Source organism: Crinia signifera, chromosome 9 (assembly GCF_055691185.1).
Source record: "Crinia signifera chromosome 9, ASM5569118v1, whole genome shotgun sequence".
Taxonomy (NCBI): domain Eukaryota; kingdom Metazoa; phylum Chordata; class Amphibia; order Anura; family Myobatrachidae; genus Crinia; species Crinia signifera.
In genome coordinates this window covers 149,786,143-149,804,290 of record NC_139225.1, presented here as the reverse complement: position 1 = coordinate 149,804,290, position 18,148 = coordinate 149,786,143, and the positions used below count along the sequence as shown (strand labels likewise).

At 47.6% G+C, this 18,148-nt stretch overlaps 2 protein-coding genes across 5 annotated transcripts in view; one reads left to right on the top strand and one right to left on the bottom strand.

The window, feature by feature from the left end:
* SYNGAP1 (synaptic Ras GTPase activating protein 1) overlaps positions 1-3,239 on the bottom strand; it is a 245,855-nt gene extending 242,616 nt beyond the window's left edge. Inside the window, 1 exon segment of the mRNA XM_083160249.1 lies at positions 3,084-3,239. Within this exon segment, the coding sequence (XP_083016375.1) occupies positions 3,084-3,114 (31 nt within the window). The 5' untranslated portion in view covers positions 3,115-3,239.
* Positions 627-16,860, top strand: CUTA (cutA divalent cation tolerance homolog). Of its 4 annotated transcripts, none has more exons than XM_083160253.1 (7): positions 627-1,263; positions 7,422-7,483; positions 8,364-8,509; positions 8,799-8,858; positions 11,610-11,655; positions 13,586-13,635; positions 16,682-16,860. In XM_083160253.1, exons 2-7 carry the CDS (start codon positions 7,430-7,432, stop codon positions 16,779-16,781), a joined length of 456 nt encoding a protein of 151 aa, XP_083016379.1. In that variant the 5' UTR covers positions 627-1,263; positions 7,422-7,429; the 3' UTR covers positions 16,782-16,860. The 4 variants fall into 4 exon arrangements, with proteins under 4 accessions (XP_083016379.1, XP_083016377.1, XP_083016378.1 ...); XM_083160251.1 differs by lacking the exon at positions 627-1,263 and adding an exon at positions 1,280-1,386; XM_083160252.1 differs by lacking the exon at positions 627-1,263 and adding an exon at positions 3,219-3,370.
* The last annotated feature ends 1,288 nt before the right edge of the window (positions 16,861-18,148 follow it).

The window sequence follows — 18,148 nt, the reverse complement described above, 5'->3', positions numbered from 1 at the left end:
CCCTGCACAATAAGTACTCTCTCTGCATCATCCCCAACCAACCAAATGCTGCCAGACCACCTTTATGCCTTGGACCCACTGGTGCTGCCGGCATATAGTATCCAAAATCCCAGAGCAGTTACTGGCACCTGAGCAATGCCATTGATCTGAACACATGCATATAATTAAATACCACATCTGACTTTCACTTCAAAGCGGTTACAGCTGTTACCCAAATCTATGCATATTTAAGCCATGATTCATAAACTGTACCCATGGGGCCTAAACATTAAGAAGGGCCTGGAGCCAGAGCTCTGTTATCCATGAACATAGCCGGACAGCGTCAGAGATAAGATGTACGAGATAGAGGAAAACATAAACAGCAGTTCTCACACAAACAGTGTAATCAATGATAAGTGAATGTAACATCACTGCTGTCTAGGAAGCAGAGGCCTGGCTATCTGAAGCCATACAACGATAACAGCTAACACATTACCTATCAGGTTACAAGCAGTAATTGAGGGCCTATCACAGTGCACCCCATCAACAAATTGCAAAACATCAACATTCATCAAAACTGATACACAAATTGTCACTTAGCGTAACGCTGAGATGGTTGCCTGCGAGGGAGAGAGAATGAAATCCAACTTTAACGAGCTGCACGAGAAAAGAGATGAACGACCACTTCGTAAACAATAACAAGAAACAGATGCAATGGGTACGGCGGTGCGGGCGGACCGAGAACTTCACACGGGGATAATCAACATTCGAAGCGAAATACGGCACAGACTGTAGGAAGAGAGCAGCCGAACCTCAACAGCAGATTCAGAACAAGCCAGGGCGACACAGAAACAAACATTATATACGTTCCAGGATTCCTCTGAGAGGACGGAGGTCCCAGTCACTGGCACAGCTGGTGTTGCAGCCTCCCTGGAACCAAGTGGCACCAGTGAACATCTCCAAGTTCAGACGGAGGCATGGTGCACAAAAATAGCCTGGAGAGCGAAGGCAGGTGAAGCACAGACAGGCAAACTTTCAGAATGAGAGCGATACAGCAACAGAGACGAACAGAAGGGCAGAGGACCGGAGTTTGGGAGAGTTTGAGGAACAGTCCTGCCAACGTTACACAAATGTGGCCATCACAGCCGTCAGGAGGGACAGGTTTAGGGGATCAGGACACACCGGGCAAGGATTTACCTCTGAAGGGAGCATAGAACATCATTCCACAGCTAAGACGTAAATCTGGACATGGAAAGTCCCCCAGAGAAGACACACCGGGAGGAGGTAAGTAGTCTAATCACATTGGGGGAGAGGAGGGTTCACTGCAGGAGAGAGAGAGATGGAGACAGAAAGGAAGATGGATTGGAGAAGACACTGAGATGCAGAGGATGGTATTGAGGTTATTGGGTAGGAGATGTATTAATCGGAATTTGTGTACAGTATGTGTGCAATGGGAAGAAGCTATGGTATGGTATGGTATGGAGGAGAGATGAGTGTGTGGGACCGGGAGTGTAGAAGAGAGATCTATTTACAAATACAGGCAGAGATGGAGTGGAAATTTAAAAAAAAAAGGGGGATGTTCAATTAAACAAAATTAAAAACATCAAAGGATCCTAAATGGGGGGACAAAAAAAATAAACTAAAAAGACGGGGGAGAGAAAAGGGGGAAGAGGGGAGGAGAAGAGGAGAAATTGCCTAAAAAAAAAAAAAAAACCCAGGCCGTCAGGTTTTGCAGCTGGAAATGTAAAGAGAGGAAGGGGGGGAGGAGGAGGGGAATGAGAGAGATGGAGAGAGAGAGCGCGGAGGAGGAGGAGGAGGGGAAGGATGCTCAGAATGAGATGCTGCATCAGATAGAGGAGGTGGAGAGAGGATGGAGGTAGAGCAGCAGAAAGAAGGAAGGAAGGAAAGAGGGGGGTGGACGGAGGGATAGAAGTGTGAATGAAAAGAGGGGCGATAATCCGCATCCATTAGTTGTGCTTCGCCGAGCCAAAGAGCTGACAATCTAATATTTAGACACGCCAACTGCAGCTCCATTATAACAGCTCTCTGCACCCAGCGTGGCACATTACACACGCCACATGACACCTTAACACCACTTCCCACAGTCCTGGTGACTGGCAGCCACAATCATCTCCCTTACACGGATCAGACGCCAGTCAGTGTGCAATGCCAATTCCAGGTGGCTGCAGACCTTCATGCAGGGATATCGCCCCCGTGCCCCCCATGCTAACATATACTAGACATGTACAGCTATGTGTTATCCAAGCCATCTGTACATACACAATGCAGGCAAACACTGCATGTAATGCTGATTAGACTTCCTTCATCATGAATACTGTGGGTGCATTGTATCATTTACTCCAGTGATATTCACATCAAACAGGATTGTTGTGCAGTCTGCACACATTAGGTGCCTGTGTTTATATACATAGATATATATGTGTGTGTGTGTGTGTGTGTGTGTGTGTGTGTGTGTGTATATATATACACACACACATACATACATATTTAGAAACACATAAATGTGTGAGTATATATATATATATATATATATATATATTTATATACACACACACATTCTAAATATATACATAGAAACATTCTAAATATATTTACATACACACAGATACATAGATGTGTGTATATGTGTACATTTATATACACATACACTCAAACATACAAAGCTAGGTATGTGTGTGTGTGTGTATCTATATATCGATAGATAGATAGATAGATAGATAGATAGATAGATAGATAGATAGATAGATAGATAGATAGATAGAGACACACACATACATATGGGTAACATAGGTGCCATGCATTATATACATATCTCGGGTAGACGCCGGGCACGGACATGCATGCATATATATGACATGTATGTGGATGACACGTGTGCGTGTGTTGATGCGGCTGCTGTGACACACACATGACACATACAGTATGACTGTACAAGAGACGGGGATGCGGGATCCCCGCACGCACGGTCCTCCCATACACACATACAGTATCTATGCAGGATGAGGAATGCACACACACATGTGGTATGTAGTATGACATGTACATGGGTATGTGCGGTGGGTGTAGCATGTAAATATACACACATGAAGCGTCACCCCGGGACACAACTCCCATGGTGCACCGTTGCCTTGGGCTGCAGCCTCTGTCTCTGCGTCAATGACCTCAATAAAGTTGTGCGGAAAGACAGAGTACCCGTTGCCGCAGCAACGCAGAGGACGCCATCTTGGTAGTGGCGGAAGCAGTTTCCGGTTACACCGGATAGGGCTTGCGGGGGAAGGCGGTGATTGGTTGACCGGCAAACATATTGCTGGTGGCATGAATAGACCGCCGTTAAGTAATTTTGGAGGAGCGCGATTTTCCCGGTAGGCCGGTAAGAGAGTCCGAGTCCTGAGCGGTAGTATTCTGGGACGTGTAGTTCCACAGTCTCTAGAGAGAAAGAACCTGGCTCGCTGGGATATGTAGTTTCACAAAGGATAAGGTGTTCTGGGACTTGTAGTTCTGCGACAGCTAGCAAAGAGGTTTAACAGGGCACCCTGGGACTTGTAGTTCCACAACAGCATAGAGGATGACAGCATGTGCTGGTGCATGCTGTTCCACAATTGAAACATATAGGTGGGCTGGGGCTGTTCATACAGTGGTGTCAAACTCATGGCCCTACAGCTGTTGTGGAACTACACATCCCAACATGCCCTGCCACAGATGTTATATAATAGATTGCTAAAACTGTGGCAGGGTACGCTGGGACATGTAGTTCCACAACAGCTGGAGGGCCATGAGTTTGACCACTGTCCTAATGCCTTGGACAGGGCATGCTGGGACTTGTAGTTGCACAACAGCATAGAGGCTGACCAAATGCTGGCGCTTTCTGGTCCAAACTGGGGGTAATGGCTGCCTGTGGTCCCTAACTGCCACTTCTAGGACATGATCATTTGTGTCTGGGTCTTCCTGTCTTTGTCCCTGTTGTCATCTGCACGGTCCATGGTTCTCTAACATCTGTGTAACATGTCAGGGTCATATAGGAAGAGCTGCAGAGCATCCATTAGCACAGCCTATAATATGACAGTTAGGAGCTGATTGGCTGGACGTTTTTAACTATCACAGTCAGGTTTAACTATTGTTGTTGTTTTTTTAAGGTTGAATACAATTGTGTTTGCACACCTGATTGCCTGTCTAAAGTGACTGGGAGATCTTTAATTATTTCATGATTTTGGGGTAGATGTAAGAAGCATTGATACGGGAGGAGAAGTGAGCCAGAGGAGAAGTGGCCCGTGGCAACCAATCAGCACTGAAGTAACATCTATAATTTGCGTAATATAAAATTATACAGAGAAGCTGATTGGTTGCCATGGGCCACTTCTCCTCTGGCTCACTTCTCTCTTATCACTGCTTCATACATCTACCCCTCAACGCTTGTCACATCCAAATGCATTCAGTTAAGACCCCTAAACCTGCCTAAACTATTGGTCGCAACAAAGAAAATGCTATTTGGGATTTGGGCACCTAGAGGATGGACTTTTCTCCCATCTCCGCTAGCCATCTTAGGAGGTTTTGAGCAGAAATAATGATCCACCTGTGTAACATTAGTTACAGACGTACTAAAACCAATTGAATTTCCCGGGATGTGACGAACAAGACATTTCAGAATACCGCGATTTAAAACAAAATAAAAAATATCCCATTAATGTGGCTCCTACATCTATGTCCCTGATTCTCTGCCGATCAGCAAACCTCAATAATCGTCAATCTGCCGGGTAATTGGGGAAATTTGCCTGATTCCAGACAATTTTTTGGGTTGCAATCGGCAAGTCGGGGAAATAAAACGGGGATTTTTTTGATCCCCTTTCCCCCGGCATTGGCAGTAGGGGGAATTGCCCAATACTGGCTGGATGTATTGGCTCCATAAGTCTCCATGTAAGAATGGATGGGCCAAATGAACTGTGTATAGTAATGCTAACGCTGGGTGACCTGGTGTGCTTACAGCTGTAGCCGCCCAATTCCCTGGTATTTTCCAGCAACCAGCGAAACACCAGAGCAGATGGCTGCAGAACAGAGCCTGCACAGACGAGTGCAGAACCCAGACAAGTATGAGCGACTGTAGATCCAGATCCACCCTGTAACTGTGATGGGCTGTAAATATCCCGCAGTGAGCTGAATTCCCTGCACCTCGGCAGGGGTGCACGCCTATAATGAGAGGCACCAGGTTTTGCCGGTAGGGGAGCAAATGCAAGGAATTAAAAATTTGCTAATTCCATCTGATTAGAGTCTAAACAAACTAAAGACACAATTATAACATGCATCATTAAATGCTAATTGTGGGAGCGTGATTCTCCGAATTGCTTAGCTTAAGATAAATCACTTAAATTCAAAATATTGCAATGGATTATGTTTCATTGGTCTATCTAGGGTTCCTGTACATACCTGCCAATAGCCCCAAGGGCCAGTCCTGATTTTCCACACCCAAAGGGGATGTTACATGCTGGGAAGGGGAGTGGCCTATGGTGGAATTAATGTAGCTGAATGTTGTTGACGAATCACAGGAGCACCACAATTGCCTACCTGACCCTCTCCATGCGGGAGAAAATGCTCTGCTCCTGGACTTCCCTGGTAATGTAGGATTGCCATCACCTGTGGTGACACCTTTCTTATCACTTACCAAGCTCCCCACAGGTGATGGCAATCCTATATTACCAGGGAAGTTCAGGAACAGAGCATTGTCTCCCGCATGGAGATGGTCAGGTAGGAAAGTATGAGGAGCACACATTGTCAGTGACATAGCAGGTACACATTAGACCATGTGATCCTGATCCACCGCATCGGACCACAAATCGTGGGGTATGAGCCAGGGGTTAGGTCTAAATTGAAGTGGGCTAAAGGACCTCCTGACGTCACAGGTGAGGAGAGGGGGAGCAAGGTCAGAAGAAGGGTCCCAAACTGACCCTCGTGGGCTCGCTCCACTTCGCTCGCCACCTAGTTACTAAAGGCAACCAGTGGTGGCGTGGATAGTAAAGAGTAAGCCCCCCGGCCTTGCTCCTCCCCTTGGGCGTGGAAGGTCCTTTAGCCCACTACAATTTAGCATCTACCATGAGGCCAGGTGTCCCCGAATGGAGGTACATTTGAATAGCTCCTTTGGGCGTGAACAATATGCAACAATAGTCAGATGACGTAGGCAAAATGTTACTACATGTACAGACTAGAAAGGGGGTAAATAACGTCCCACGAGAGCGTGCATCATTATCGTTCTCGTGCATATTGTCTGCCTTTATCGCAAAGCGTGTCCTGGGCTTTAGCCGTAGAGTGGTAAAGTACCAGCCAATGAGCTCCCAACTGCCATTTTTTGGTACTTGTTTCCTAGCAGGGCGCGCACTAAGCAAATTGCGCACCGCTAGGAAACAAGTACCTATTTTTTTCTTCAAATCCAGCCTGTAGCAGGGCAGTTAGGAGCTGATTGGTATCGCCTTCCATATTATCACTTGTTTGGCCCTAGGTATTGTGGAGCGCTGGGCCTATAGGGGCTTACACAACGGTCAGAACAGAGGGGGGAAAGCAGGTTTACCCTCCGGTATTTCCACAGACAAGTGAAGGGGGTCGGGGAAGGATTTACCCTGCCCACACAGCAACACATGCATTAGCTCCTCCTGCGTTGCACCTTGGTTTATTCAGGGTGTAGGATTGCTGGGTCGACATGTATTGGGTCAAAAACTAAAGATCGACACAGCTTATGTTGACACCTCAAATAGTTAAGCAATAACATGCTTAACATTGGAAGGTCGACACAAGCATTTGGTCGACAGTGAACAGGTCTGGGGTTTTTTCAATATTTTTATCTCAGCCGACGTGCTGACTGGCGGTATTTCATGCTCTACCATTCACTAGGGCAGGGGCAGCCAACTCCAGTCCTCGAGAGCTACCAACAGTGCATGTTTTCCAGGTCTCCTCACAGAATCACAAGTGACATATTTAGCTCCACCTGTGACACTTTTAAAATGTCAGTCAGTAATGAGTGCACCTGCGAGGTGAGCTGGAGAACGTGGACTGTTGGTAGCTCTCGAGGCCTGGAGTTGGCTACCACTGCACTAGAGCATGGAGGGAGAATAGAATAGTGAGCGCTCGCGATGCACCAATACACGGTGTCCATGTCGACATTCGGGACAAAACCGTGAAAAACTCATGTCGACCTATTTGAGGTGTCAACCTAAACTGTGTCATCATTTAGTGGCCGACCCAATGACCGGCTGAAGTGCTGGCTTGCTGCACCCGTTAGTATCTATCTATCTCTCTCTATATATCTCTGTTAAATCAATGTCAACTTGTCGACCATGTGTATAGCTGCCATAAACCACTTTCAATGGATCGTGAATGTTGATTGTTGGTAAATACTTGTGTTTATATAATGGTAAAACCCTGTGTATGTCTTCCTCTAGGTGTGTGCATGTATCCGTTGTCATCCTGTCTGAAATTCGGGGCTGTGATCATAGCTGGACTTGTAAGTATCCAGCTATTTCGATAAACTTTCTAGTTTGAGGCCAAAAGAAATATAAAATCCCACGGAACAGGGGCTGGCTGTAGTAACAGAGGGGGTCATTGGGAAACCATGGCCAGCACTGGGCTCTATTGATGGGGTGGAGGCTGTTCCTGAGGTCACTGGGAGACCAGCACAATGATGGAGTGATATTGTAGATGGTCATTGCTGCTGTGGAATTGGTGTATGTATGGGAAGACTCCGCATCGCCACCTGGTGGCCCAGAGATGTATTATGTGATCAGGTAATACTATAATTCTCCTGTGGTCATTTGGTCTACACATGATGGTCGACATGGGTCTAGGTCGACAAGTCATTAGTTCCACAATGTCTAAGTCGACAGTCAAAAGGTCGACATGGGGTTTTTCACTGTTTTTTGAGCCGACATGCGGTATTTCATGCCCTACCATCCACTAGGGCGTGGTGGGAGAACAAAATAGTGTAGCAAGCAATGCGAGGGGATGCGGTGCACTTGAAACTGTCCATGTCGACTGTGTTGACATTCAGGTAAAAAGAACAGTGAAAACCCCCATGTCGACCTTTTGACTGTCAACATAGACATTGTCGAACTAATGACCTGTCTAACTAATGACCTTTCGACCTTTTCCCATGTCGACCTAATGACTGTCGACCATCATGCTGTAGACCAAATGATCCCAATTCTCCATGTGATGGTGGAAGGAGAGATGTCCCATAGACCAAGGGCACCTGCCTCGCAGGGACCCATACAGTGCATTGTTCTATGTGCGCGGATGAGCCTGGGTCTGTTCCCTTCCCTCTATTTACAGATCTGTGTTTGCCCTGCCGGTGATTGTCATATAAGGATCTTTTCCCCTCCTTTTAGGCCATTGTGGTGTGCATGACCCCGCCACTGCTAAGGATTGTGGGACTGCAAGCCTTTACCATGGCCACCGAAGCTTACAAATCGGGATCTCTCTCCGCTGCTTACGTCACCTGTCCCAATGACACGGTGGCCAAGGACATTGCCCGGTATGTAGCGCAGAGTGGTTGGTAAAGGACTGTGCCTATGCCAGAGGGTTCTACGTGTATTGTTAGATGGGGTATAATGCGTTACGGGTGGTGGAGGTTCTGGGGTGATCTCAGGGAACCTCCGTGATCTGTGGTATTCGTGGGTATCCTGAGAATGGCCTGGGACAGCTGAGGCCGAAATAGACTTGTAGATGGCCTACAGTGATTGTTATTGTGTGCCAGATATGGAAGTGGGGGAGCCAGGATACACGGTGATCTATGTACTAAATCTGTTCTTCTATCCGCACAGGGGCCTTGTGGAGAGGAAGCTGGCGGCCTGCGTGAATATTATACCGCACATAACCTCTATGTGAGCTATGAACTCATGGTGTGTCCCTGTCTGTGTATGTCATTGTCACTGTCACCTGTGGGGGACTCTGTCACTGCTCCTGTGAGGAGGGTTCTGTTACTACATCCTAGAGATGGGTAGTTCACAGCTGAGCCGGTTCAAAGAGCCGTCTCGGTACTTGTGTACAATCACGGCTCCCACGATGTCCATAGCAGAGCAAAAAATTGCATGCGATCGCATGTACCACCCCCACTATTGTTGAGATGAAAATATTATTGGATGTCCGCACAAGATAAAGATTATAGTTAATGGACATATTATATATACAATATTCATCAATACGACAGCTATTCAAACACGTTAATGACTTTGAAAAGCTACTGCAAGCTACCATCACCTGTTCCTGTCAATCAAAGTCCAATCAACAAGCTATTATGAGGTTCACCAGTTGTTCCTGTCAATAAAACTTAAATGTAAAGGTTTTCAAATATATACATTACAACATGTCTTACGTCAGAAAGTTAAAAGAACTGCCTAAGACCATATATGAAATGATTTAAATAAAGGTAGTTAGCATTATCACCATATATGAAATCACCCCCATACTATTTGTGGCCATAGATAGGAGGTTTAAAAAGTATATATTGGACCATGTGACCAGAGCTGAGGTGGGTGCTGGGGGCTGGGCTGACTGAGAGCTGACAGCTGAAGCTGAAATGAGACAAGCTGACCTCCCAGCATAAATCATGCTAGAAACTACATCAGCCCAGCTCCCCATACCTCCATTGCTTGCATCTTGCTGTTCTGTCTGTTTGTATAAGAATAAACCATCATCACACGATTTATAAGAAACATGGAGTCAGATATTATTGAATTTTTCGAACCTTTCACTATCAACGCGAGCCCGAAGTGTGGCGAGAGCAGCGAGCCCGTGAGGGGCGGCGGTACGCGTCCTACGACCTTTTCATACCCCCACTATCCACGTCGGCGTGGAGTTGAGAATAGAAAGTGTGGCAAACGCAGCGAGGCGAGCGCACACGGATACCTTCACAAGTATACGCGTCCCCTCGCGGGCTTCACAGGTGTCCGCGAGGCTCGCTGCGCTTGCCACGCTTCAGGCTTGGTGGCTCGCTGCGCTCGCCACACTTTCTATTCTCGACTCCACGCCGACGTGGATAGTGGGGGTATGAAAAGGTCGTAGGACGCGTACCGCTGCGCTCGCCACGCTTCGGGTTCGTGTTGATAGTGGGGGTGGTACAGCCTGAAAAATGACATTTGGGGGCCATTGAACAGGTTTGATACTAATTTCAATGCATTTGGATGCATTTCTGATAAAAAATCGCATGCGAACGCATGCCACTACATATGGCATGCGATGGGAGCCGTGAAAGTACACAAGTACCGCCGTCTCTTCCAATTGAGCCGGCTGACCTGTGAGCTGTTAAAATTGTGTAGCGGAGTGAGACAGTTCTTCTTTTCCAATCACTGACTGTCAGTGATTGGAAGAACTGTCTTGCTCCAGGAACCGCTGCTTAGTCACAATCACTGATCAAGGACTCCTCCCACCGGCTCTCCCTGCTCATAACTCCGCTCTCCCGGCTCAGCTCTTGCAGCTCATAGTTTGCTGGCCGCTCAAAGCCTCAATGACTGCTCACAGCTCTTTCTTTTTTTTTTTTTTTTTTACGTTAATCATAACAATAATAATATCAGTATTGTATAAAAAAAAAAATCTGTTTCGTTTTGTTACCCATGGTCCGGCCACGGCATTCAGCAGAAGTGTGTTATATTATACACATATACTCTTCTGAACGCCGTGGCCACACCATGGGTAACCAAACTTAATAGATTTTGTTAATACTTTAATACTGATATTATTATGATTACAGAAAAAAAAAAAGTAGAGCTGAGAGCCCTTCAAAAGAATCTGATCTTTTCCGTAAGTGGAGCCGCTCACGGAAAAGAGCTGAGTTGCCCATCTCTACCACATCCCAGTTATCTGGGGGAGTCTGTCTGTCGCCACATCTTTCTTCCCACAAAAAAGGGAGGTGGCCTCTATCGCCAAGTCCATGTAGCTGAGGGGGAGGGGCTCTGTCGCCAAGTCCATGTAGCTGAGGGGGAGGGGCTCTGTCGCCAAGTCCATGTAGCTGAGGGGGAGGGGCTCTGTCGCCAAGTCCATGTAGCTGAGGGGGAGGGGCTCTGTCGCCAAGTCCATGTAGCTGAGGGGGAGGGGCTCTGTTGCTACACTCCCATCTCTCTTGCCATGTCACCTGGAATGGGGGAGGGGGTTCTTTCTATGTTCCCCTGGGAGGGGAGGGTCGCTGTCACCATGTCCTAGTCCCCTGTGGGGGGGGGGGGGGGTAGGTGTTGATGTCACCACATTCCTGTCCCCTGGGGTGGAGTCTTTGTTGCTCTAGATCAGTGGTTCCCAACCCTGGTCCTCAAGTACCCCCAACAGTACATGTTTTACATGTCACCCGGCAGGTGCACTCATTATTCAGGCACATTTGAAAAGATCCACAGGTGGAGCTAATTATCTCACCTGTGATTCTGTGTGGAGACCTGGAAACATGCACTGTTGGGGGTACTTGAGGACCAGGGTTGGGAACCACTGCTCTAGATCAAGATTCGAGTGCCAGTGGCTCCCCAGTTGTTGAGGAACTACATGTTTCAGCATTCCCTGACAGGGCAGAGGGTGACTGCATGCTGGAAGTAGCTGGAGGCTGCTTATCTGTGCACTAGGTGAACCAGCTTTCCTTTGTGCTTCTTCCTCAGATATGAGTGGAAGGGGAAGGTGGAGGAAGACTCTGAGATCCTGCTGGTGAGATGCCGACCGCTCCAATCTGACCACTGTATTGCACCATCAGTAGCCCATTCCCATTAGCCCATGTGTGCTATACAGCTGATGTGGCCCCTATCCAGGGGAAGCCTCACATCCCCTGCATCTATAGTAGTGACGCCAGTGGCTGCGAGGGAAGGGAGAGGCGGGAGCTTGGTGCAGGGAAGGGAGGTGTCAGGGCTGCCGAGAATGAGGGGTAGAGGGGGGAGAGGAGCGGGAAGCCTGTGAGGGAGAGGGGATGTTATCATCCATTTCCCCCTGCTGTCCAGCTGAGCCGGATCTAGGCTTGGAAAGCATTTTCCTATGTCTAAGGCCGGCTTTGAGTGTTCCCCTCAGTGTAACTTGTGTATGTGGAGCTCCACCTCTGGAATTCTCTCTCTGGGCTGTCCCCTCCGCAGCATCCTGCTGCACCAATAGCTTAGTGAGGGGAGCTGGGAACATTATGGGATGTACTGCTGTGGCCAGCTGGCCAGTATCACACCATGCATGTATGACCATTTACTTCAACGGTTGCCTGGGTGAGATTAAAAAGGGGTGTCAGAGGCCAGGACGTAGCTGCAAGGGGCGGAAACTGCGCTTAGAAGATGTGATGTCATAGACTACAAGGGTCATACACACCTGTCTGCACAGCCAGCAGGTACTTAGTGATATCTGGTGGTACAGGTAGTGGTGGCTGTCCTGCAGCAGATGGGGGAACACACCGTTATATGCTACTGGTCTCATTCCAAGAGCAAAAGTGTGAGTGATATATAAATGATATTGGCCTCTTTCCCAGACATAAACCAAGCCAGTGCTAGGCTAGTGTTCCCACAGGACATGATTTGTCTGCACACAATGGTCTCCACCATCATGGCCGCTCTCGCTGTGTCTACGTATAGATGCAATTTTTAAAGTATTTTTTTTCCAGTTTTGGACACTCCTAGATCTAGCCAAGAGCATATAACCCTGAACCGAGGCCCTTATTCTGGTCCATGCGCACTGTTGCGAATTCGCAACGGTGTGCAATGTTTTCATACTGCACATGAGCATTTTTCCCACACGTGCGAGCGGCCGGGCACTCGCACCTACTGCTGGGGGCGTGGTGCCGCGGCGGGTAGCCTGCCCATGGGAACACCCAGTGATGTGGGTGCCGGGCCTTTTTTTCCCTTAGGAATACACACAAAGCTAAGATCCTGAGAGTGTCCTAGTTTTGCATGTACCTTCCACATCATTCGATGGTCAGCGAGCATCGAATGATGTGGGTGTTTCCCCATAGGCTGCAAATGGATATCTATAGATTGTAAGCTTGCGAGCAGGGCCCTCCTACATTTTGACTGTCTGTAAATACCCTGTTTTGTTGTATCACTGTCTGCTATTGTAAAGCGCAACGGAATATGCTGCGCTATATAAGAAACTGTTAATAAATAAATATTTATGCTAAACATTCCTTCGCAGCCGTGCAGGGAAATTCACCCTGCGAAGGGCGGCGGCATATGCGAACGCCAGGCGAAAAAATGACATGCAGCGCTGCGCGTTGAGCAGAATAACCCCCTTAATGTACATAAAGCTGAATTCAAACTGCACCATGTATTGTACATTGTAGGATGCAACAAATCTCTGCTCCCCTGGAGGGTGCGTCTAACAGAGCCAGAATAAGTACAGTGTGGATGTGGGATGGAGAGGAGGGAGGGTCCTGCTCGTTAAGTTGCAGTCTAGCGCTATAGACATAATTGCTACCACACCCTTAATTACACTTGTTGATCGTGATGCACCGTTCATCTTCCCCCCGCTGTGATGTCACATTATTTCATATGTCCGTTTCACCACCTGTATGTCCCACTTCTTCCAGTAACGCAGCTTTTGTCGCCTTCTGGAGATTGGTAATCACTTCCCAGTAAGTCATTTTCACCCGGCTGTCGCTGTCTCCTTGCAGATGATTAAGACCAGATCATCTAAAGTTCCTGCTGTAACAGACTATGTCAGGTGAGAAGAGAGACGTGGTCTCCATCATTACACACTGTGGGGGATGTGTATGTGGACTATGAGGAGAGGGGGGGGGGGGGGGTTTCTTCCAGCCTGCTACACTCGCCACTTAGGGCTTACTCTGGATGTATGGTGGCACAAATGTTATCCGAGGCTTTCCTGGTGTGGTAAGGCGTCTATAACCAGGACTGCTGCTATTGCTCAGCTACGCCAACCTGAATACTAAGGGGCACTGGGGGTCCTGAATTACTGGGGCAGATTGGGGCAATAAAATACACAAAGGCAGGTGTGTGTGTGTGTGTTAACACTTTTAGCAAAATTGTGGCAATGCATGCTGGGACGTGTAGTTTCACAACAGGCCTGCACTAGGGGTAAGTGACAGTTGGTGATGTACAGTATAATGGGGCACAAATGCACCAGGCAAAGCTCTAGCACATGTCGGTATGGTACAGTCTATGTCCAACTTTCCAGTCACTTTCTACTACCTTCAGTGAGCATATGTGCCTGCCCGGGTCCAATGTATAGATACAGGCAATAGGTCGACTGGTGTAAAAGGTCGACGGGTCCAAAAGTTCAATGTGACCATATTTAACATACATTTTGGGGTGTTTTCTAACTTTTTATTTAATTACCATCCTTGTTCATTTTGAATGAGAAGGTATGAGGTTGATAGGTAGACGATCGACACAGACAAAATGACGACACATGTAACGGTCAACCCGGCAATGGCCAACACATGCAAAGGTTGACGTGAGGTTTGACATCAAATCAACATAAAAAAAAACAATTCTACCTTTGCATGTGTCAACCTTTTGTATGTCCATCTTGCGCATGTTTACCATTTTAGTGTTGACCTATTGACCTCTACTATTTATGGGCCCATTTTTTTTTTTTTTAATACAACATCGGCGCAATGCGCTAATTGACTACATTGCGCGGATGCATCGATTATCATCTGCGAAACCTCTGTCCCTGCAATGGGGAATTTTTTTACGGAAATACCCTGATGCTGTACTGCACTTGTGCGATCATAGTAGCCACCATTGCTGCAGGCACCCTGTGCCGCAATCTCCCCCACTGCTGGTATACTCGCCAACCCCAGGAATTGGCTTCTGCAGCTCTGCCGGTCTTCTGGGCTTCCTTTCCTGTGACCCTTGTTGCTGTAAAGTGAGCTATCACTTTACTGCACCGAGGGCCACAGCGCTGCAGGAGGCCCCGTGGGCCAGGAGCTCTCACCAGACCACTGGACCCTGGAGAAGGGTGAGTGTGACATTCATATATTTTTGGGTACTTGTTTCCTAGCACGGCCACCCCGATTTCCATCGGGGTGGTCGTGTCGGAAAAATCGCGTCGGTCGCATGCGATGCGACCGACCCGATTTTTTTAAATTGAATCAAATGTGAATAGGGTTCCTGGGACCCGATTTTACATTGGATTCAATGTAAAATATTCCCTAGACCCCCAATTTTACACCGTAAACCCCACCCCACAATTGACGCCAACCCGAAGCGTGGCGAGCGGCGGCGGTGCGTGCCCTCCAACCTTTTCATTCCCCTACTATCCACGTCGCCGTGGAGTTGAGAATATAAAGTGTGGCGAGCCCGAAGCGGGGACGCGTATAACTTCACAGGTATACGCGGGGCTCGCCACGCTTCAGGCTCGGTGGCTCGCTGCGCTCGCCACACTTTATATTCTCAACTCCACGCCGACGTGGATAGTAGGGGAATGAAAAGGTCGGAGGACGCGCACCGCTGCGCTCGCCACGCTTCGGGTTCACGTCAATTGTGGGGTGACGACGGGGCCATATATAATGTGAAATGGGTCATATTGACCCATTTCACATTTTTTACTATGTGAGATGGACTTAATCAAGTCTATCTCATCTGGCACAAGACTGACGCGATGCTCCCGATTTCAATGTTAAAAAATATTTTAACATTGAAGCCTATGGGGAAATCGCGGGCATCGCGTCGGTCGCGTCGGGGCCAATGATAATGGTCGCGACCGACGCGATGCCCGCTATTTTCCCTTTGCCGGCAAAATGTACCTGATTTCAAAGGAAATCAGGTCCATCACGGGCATCGTGTACCTTAACTTAAAGGTACACGATGCCCGCGAGTGTGGCCGTGCTATTTATTTTTTTTTATTTTTTTTTACACTGTGATCAGCCGGTGTGTCCATCAGACATACGCAGCTGATTACCCCGGCACATCTCCATACAGCTCTCTGCCTAGGAGCAGAGAAAGTTGTCCAGAATTAGCACCTGAGCCCTGTGATTCCCAGGTGTTATTGTCACAGGGCCAAATGTGCTTCATTTTTATTTATTTTTATTTTTTTTACAAAATCTTCTTCAAAAGCCCAATAGTATATTCAGGTGATCCTAAAATCATGTGAAAAGTATTTTTTACACATTATTTTAGTAAAACAAATAATGTTAGTAAATGGGTCCCTTAGACTGTAACCAATTGAGAATAGTCACCTGTAACAACCCACCTGGGCAGAACCACAGTGAAGGTTCACGCTGACACAGATGTTGGATACAGATGACGAAACATACAAAATGACACCCAGAAACGGTGTCAACCTTCTGATCATGTCGACCGTATGGGGGTCAGGCTAATGACTGTAATTACTGTAGATTTCTATACCACACCCTGCCCGCCCCTGGCTGCCACCACCGCCCAAAGCCAACAGCGGGGCAGATATATTACAGCCGGTACAGTGGCTTAATAAACGACTAACCCACTCATAACTGTCATGTTACAGGCTGGGTTAGAAAATGACAGTTGGGAGTTAATTGGTTGCTGTGTTCTCACCTGCTACATTATCATTTCACCAGGCTTAATACCATCTGCCCCAATTTGGCGTAGCTGGGAACACAAGTGCGACACCTTCAGCTTCCTCTGTAACACATTACTGATGAGTCCTATGGAGTCTTGTGACGTATCCTTCCTGTGCTCTTCTATTCATTTGGTACTTCGAGGTGCGAGGTGAGGGTGCCTCACTGTCAATCATACAAGCCTCAGTCCTGCCTTTGTCTCCTCAGGTCGGTTCATCCATATGAAGTCTGCGAGGTGATCAGTGTCCCCATCGAGCAGGGGAACCCGCCATACCTGACGTGGGTTGCAGACACGGTGCCAGAATGAGGCTCTGCACCACCCGGCAAGATTCTGCGGTTGTGGAATCTGAGGAGAGCTAAATAAATAAATGTATTTCTTAGTGTTACTGGCACGTGTGTCCTTTTATAAGTCAGTACACAGAATTATTTATCACATTACAGTAGCTTAAAACTAATTATATGGAGCAAGGGAGGAAAAAAAAAAAAAACATACGTCCGAATTTTCAGACTCCATGTTTACAAGGTTTTGGGAGTGTTGGCAGGATCAGCGATGGTGAAATCTGTTTTATTACTGGGTTTTGTCCTGCGCGATGTCATAAGAAGGCAGCTCCCCCTTCCGGCATCTCACAATACCCCAGCGCTGTTTTTTTTGGGCGCTCCGCCTGGCATTCCCCTTGCCGAGCAGAGTGATGAGCGGTGGACAACCCAGCCAGCGGGTCCAAGGCTGTTTGAAAAGGTGTACTGGCTCAGGAGCCAATCGGAGCTCGTGGTCCTGCAGCCAATCGGGAGCGGCGGTGGTTTCTGATTGGCTGTCATACCAGGAGCACTGATTGGCTTGTGAGCCTGCACAAGTTTTGAAATAGCTGCGGACTTGCCAGGTCGCTCACCTGGCCGGGGCTCCTTCTCTTTGTTGCTGTGAGAAGGAGAGGTAATTCCCCCTTGCAAAGAGCATGCAACCTGTAGCAACGAGCATGTAGGTAAGCGGCACTTATGTGGCATAACGTGTAATTGGGATTATGGCGTGTGGTATATGTAATGGGAGTTACGGCATGCACTGTCTGTATTTTTAGTGTGTGTTTGGTGGTGTGGGCTGAGAGACTTTTTTTTTTAACTGCAATGAGTGCCAATAGGCGGTGCTAAACACGCTCCTCTGACAGTGGAGTGCCTCACTTTTTTTTTTTTTTTTGCGAAGATCCCCACCCGGCTACTTCTTGATGCCAACCGGCTGGAAATAAATTCTGGGGAGAACACTGCTCAACCAAAAGGTAAAGTTAATGTGTCTTTTCCACATTGGTGTAAAGTGGGATCAGGGGAGACGCAGGTCCCTGCATGTTACACGTTCTGTCACAGATCTGATAGGCTTGGGACCAGAAATATATTGGAATATGTGCACACCGTAAGGAGATATTTCAGGTTCTATTGCTGTGATCACCTCAACAAGGACCTGGAAAATACAAAGGCCTTTGTACGTAACAAAATTGGTAATTGACTGTGCAGAGGCTGCTTAGAACAGTTGGGGGGGTGGGTGTGTATCAAGGTGTCCCAAAATTTGATTACCCTGCGACGCACTTCCTGGCGCTTAGCAGTGCTTTTAAAAATGTATTCAGACAAATTCTTTTATATATTTTCAAATTTTGTACAGCTGTAGCATGCACTTCTGTGAGCCTGTCTCGA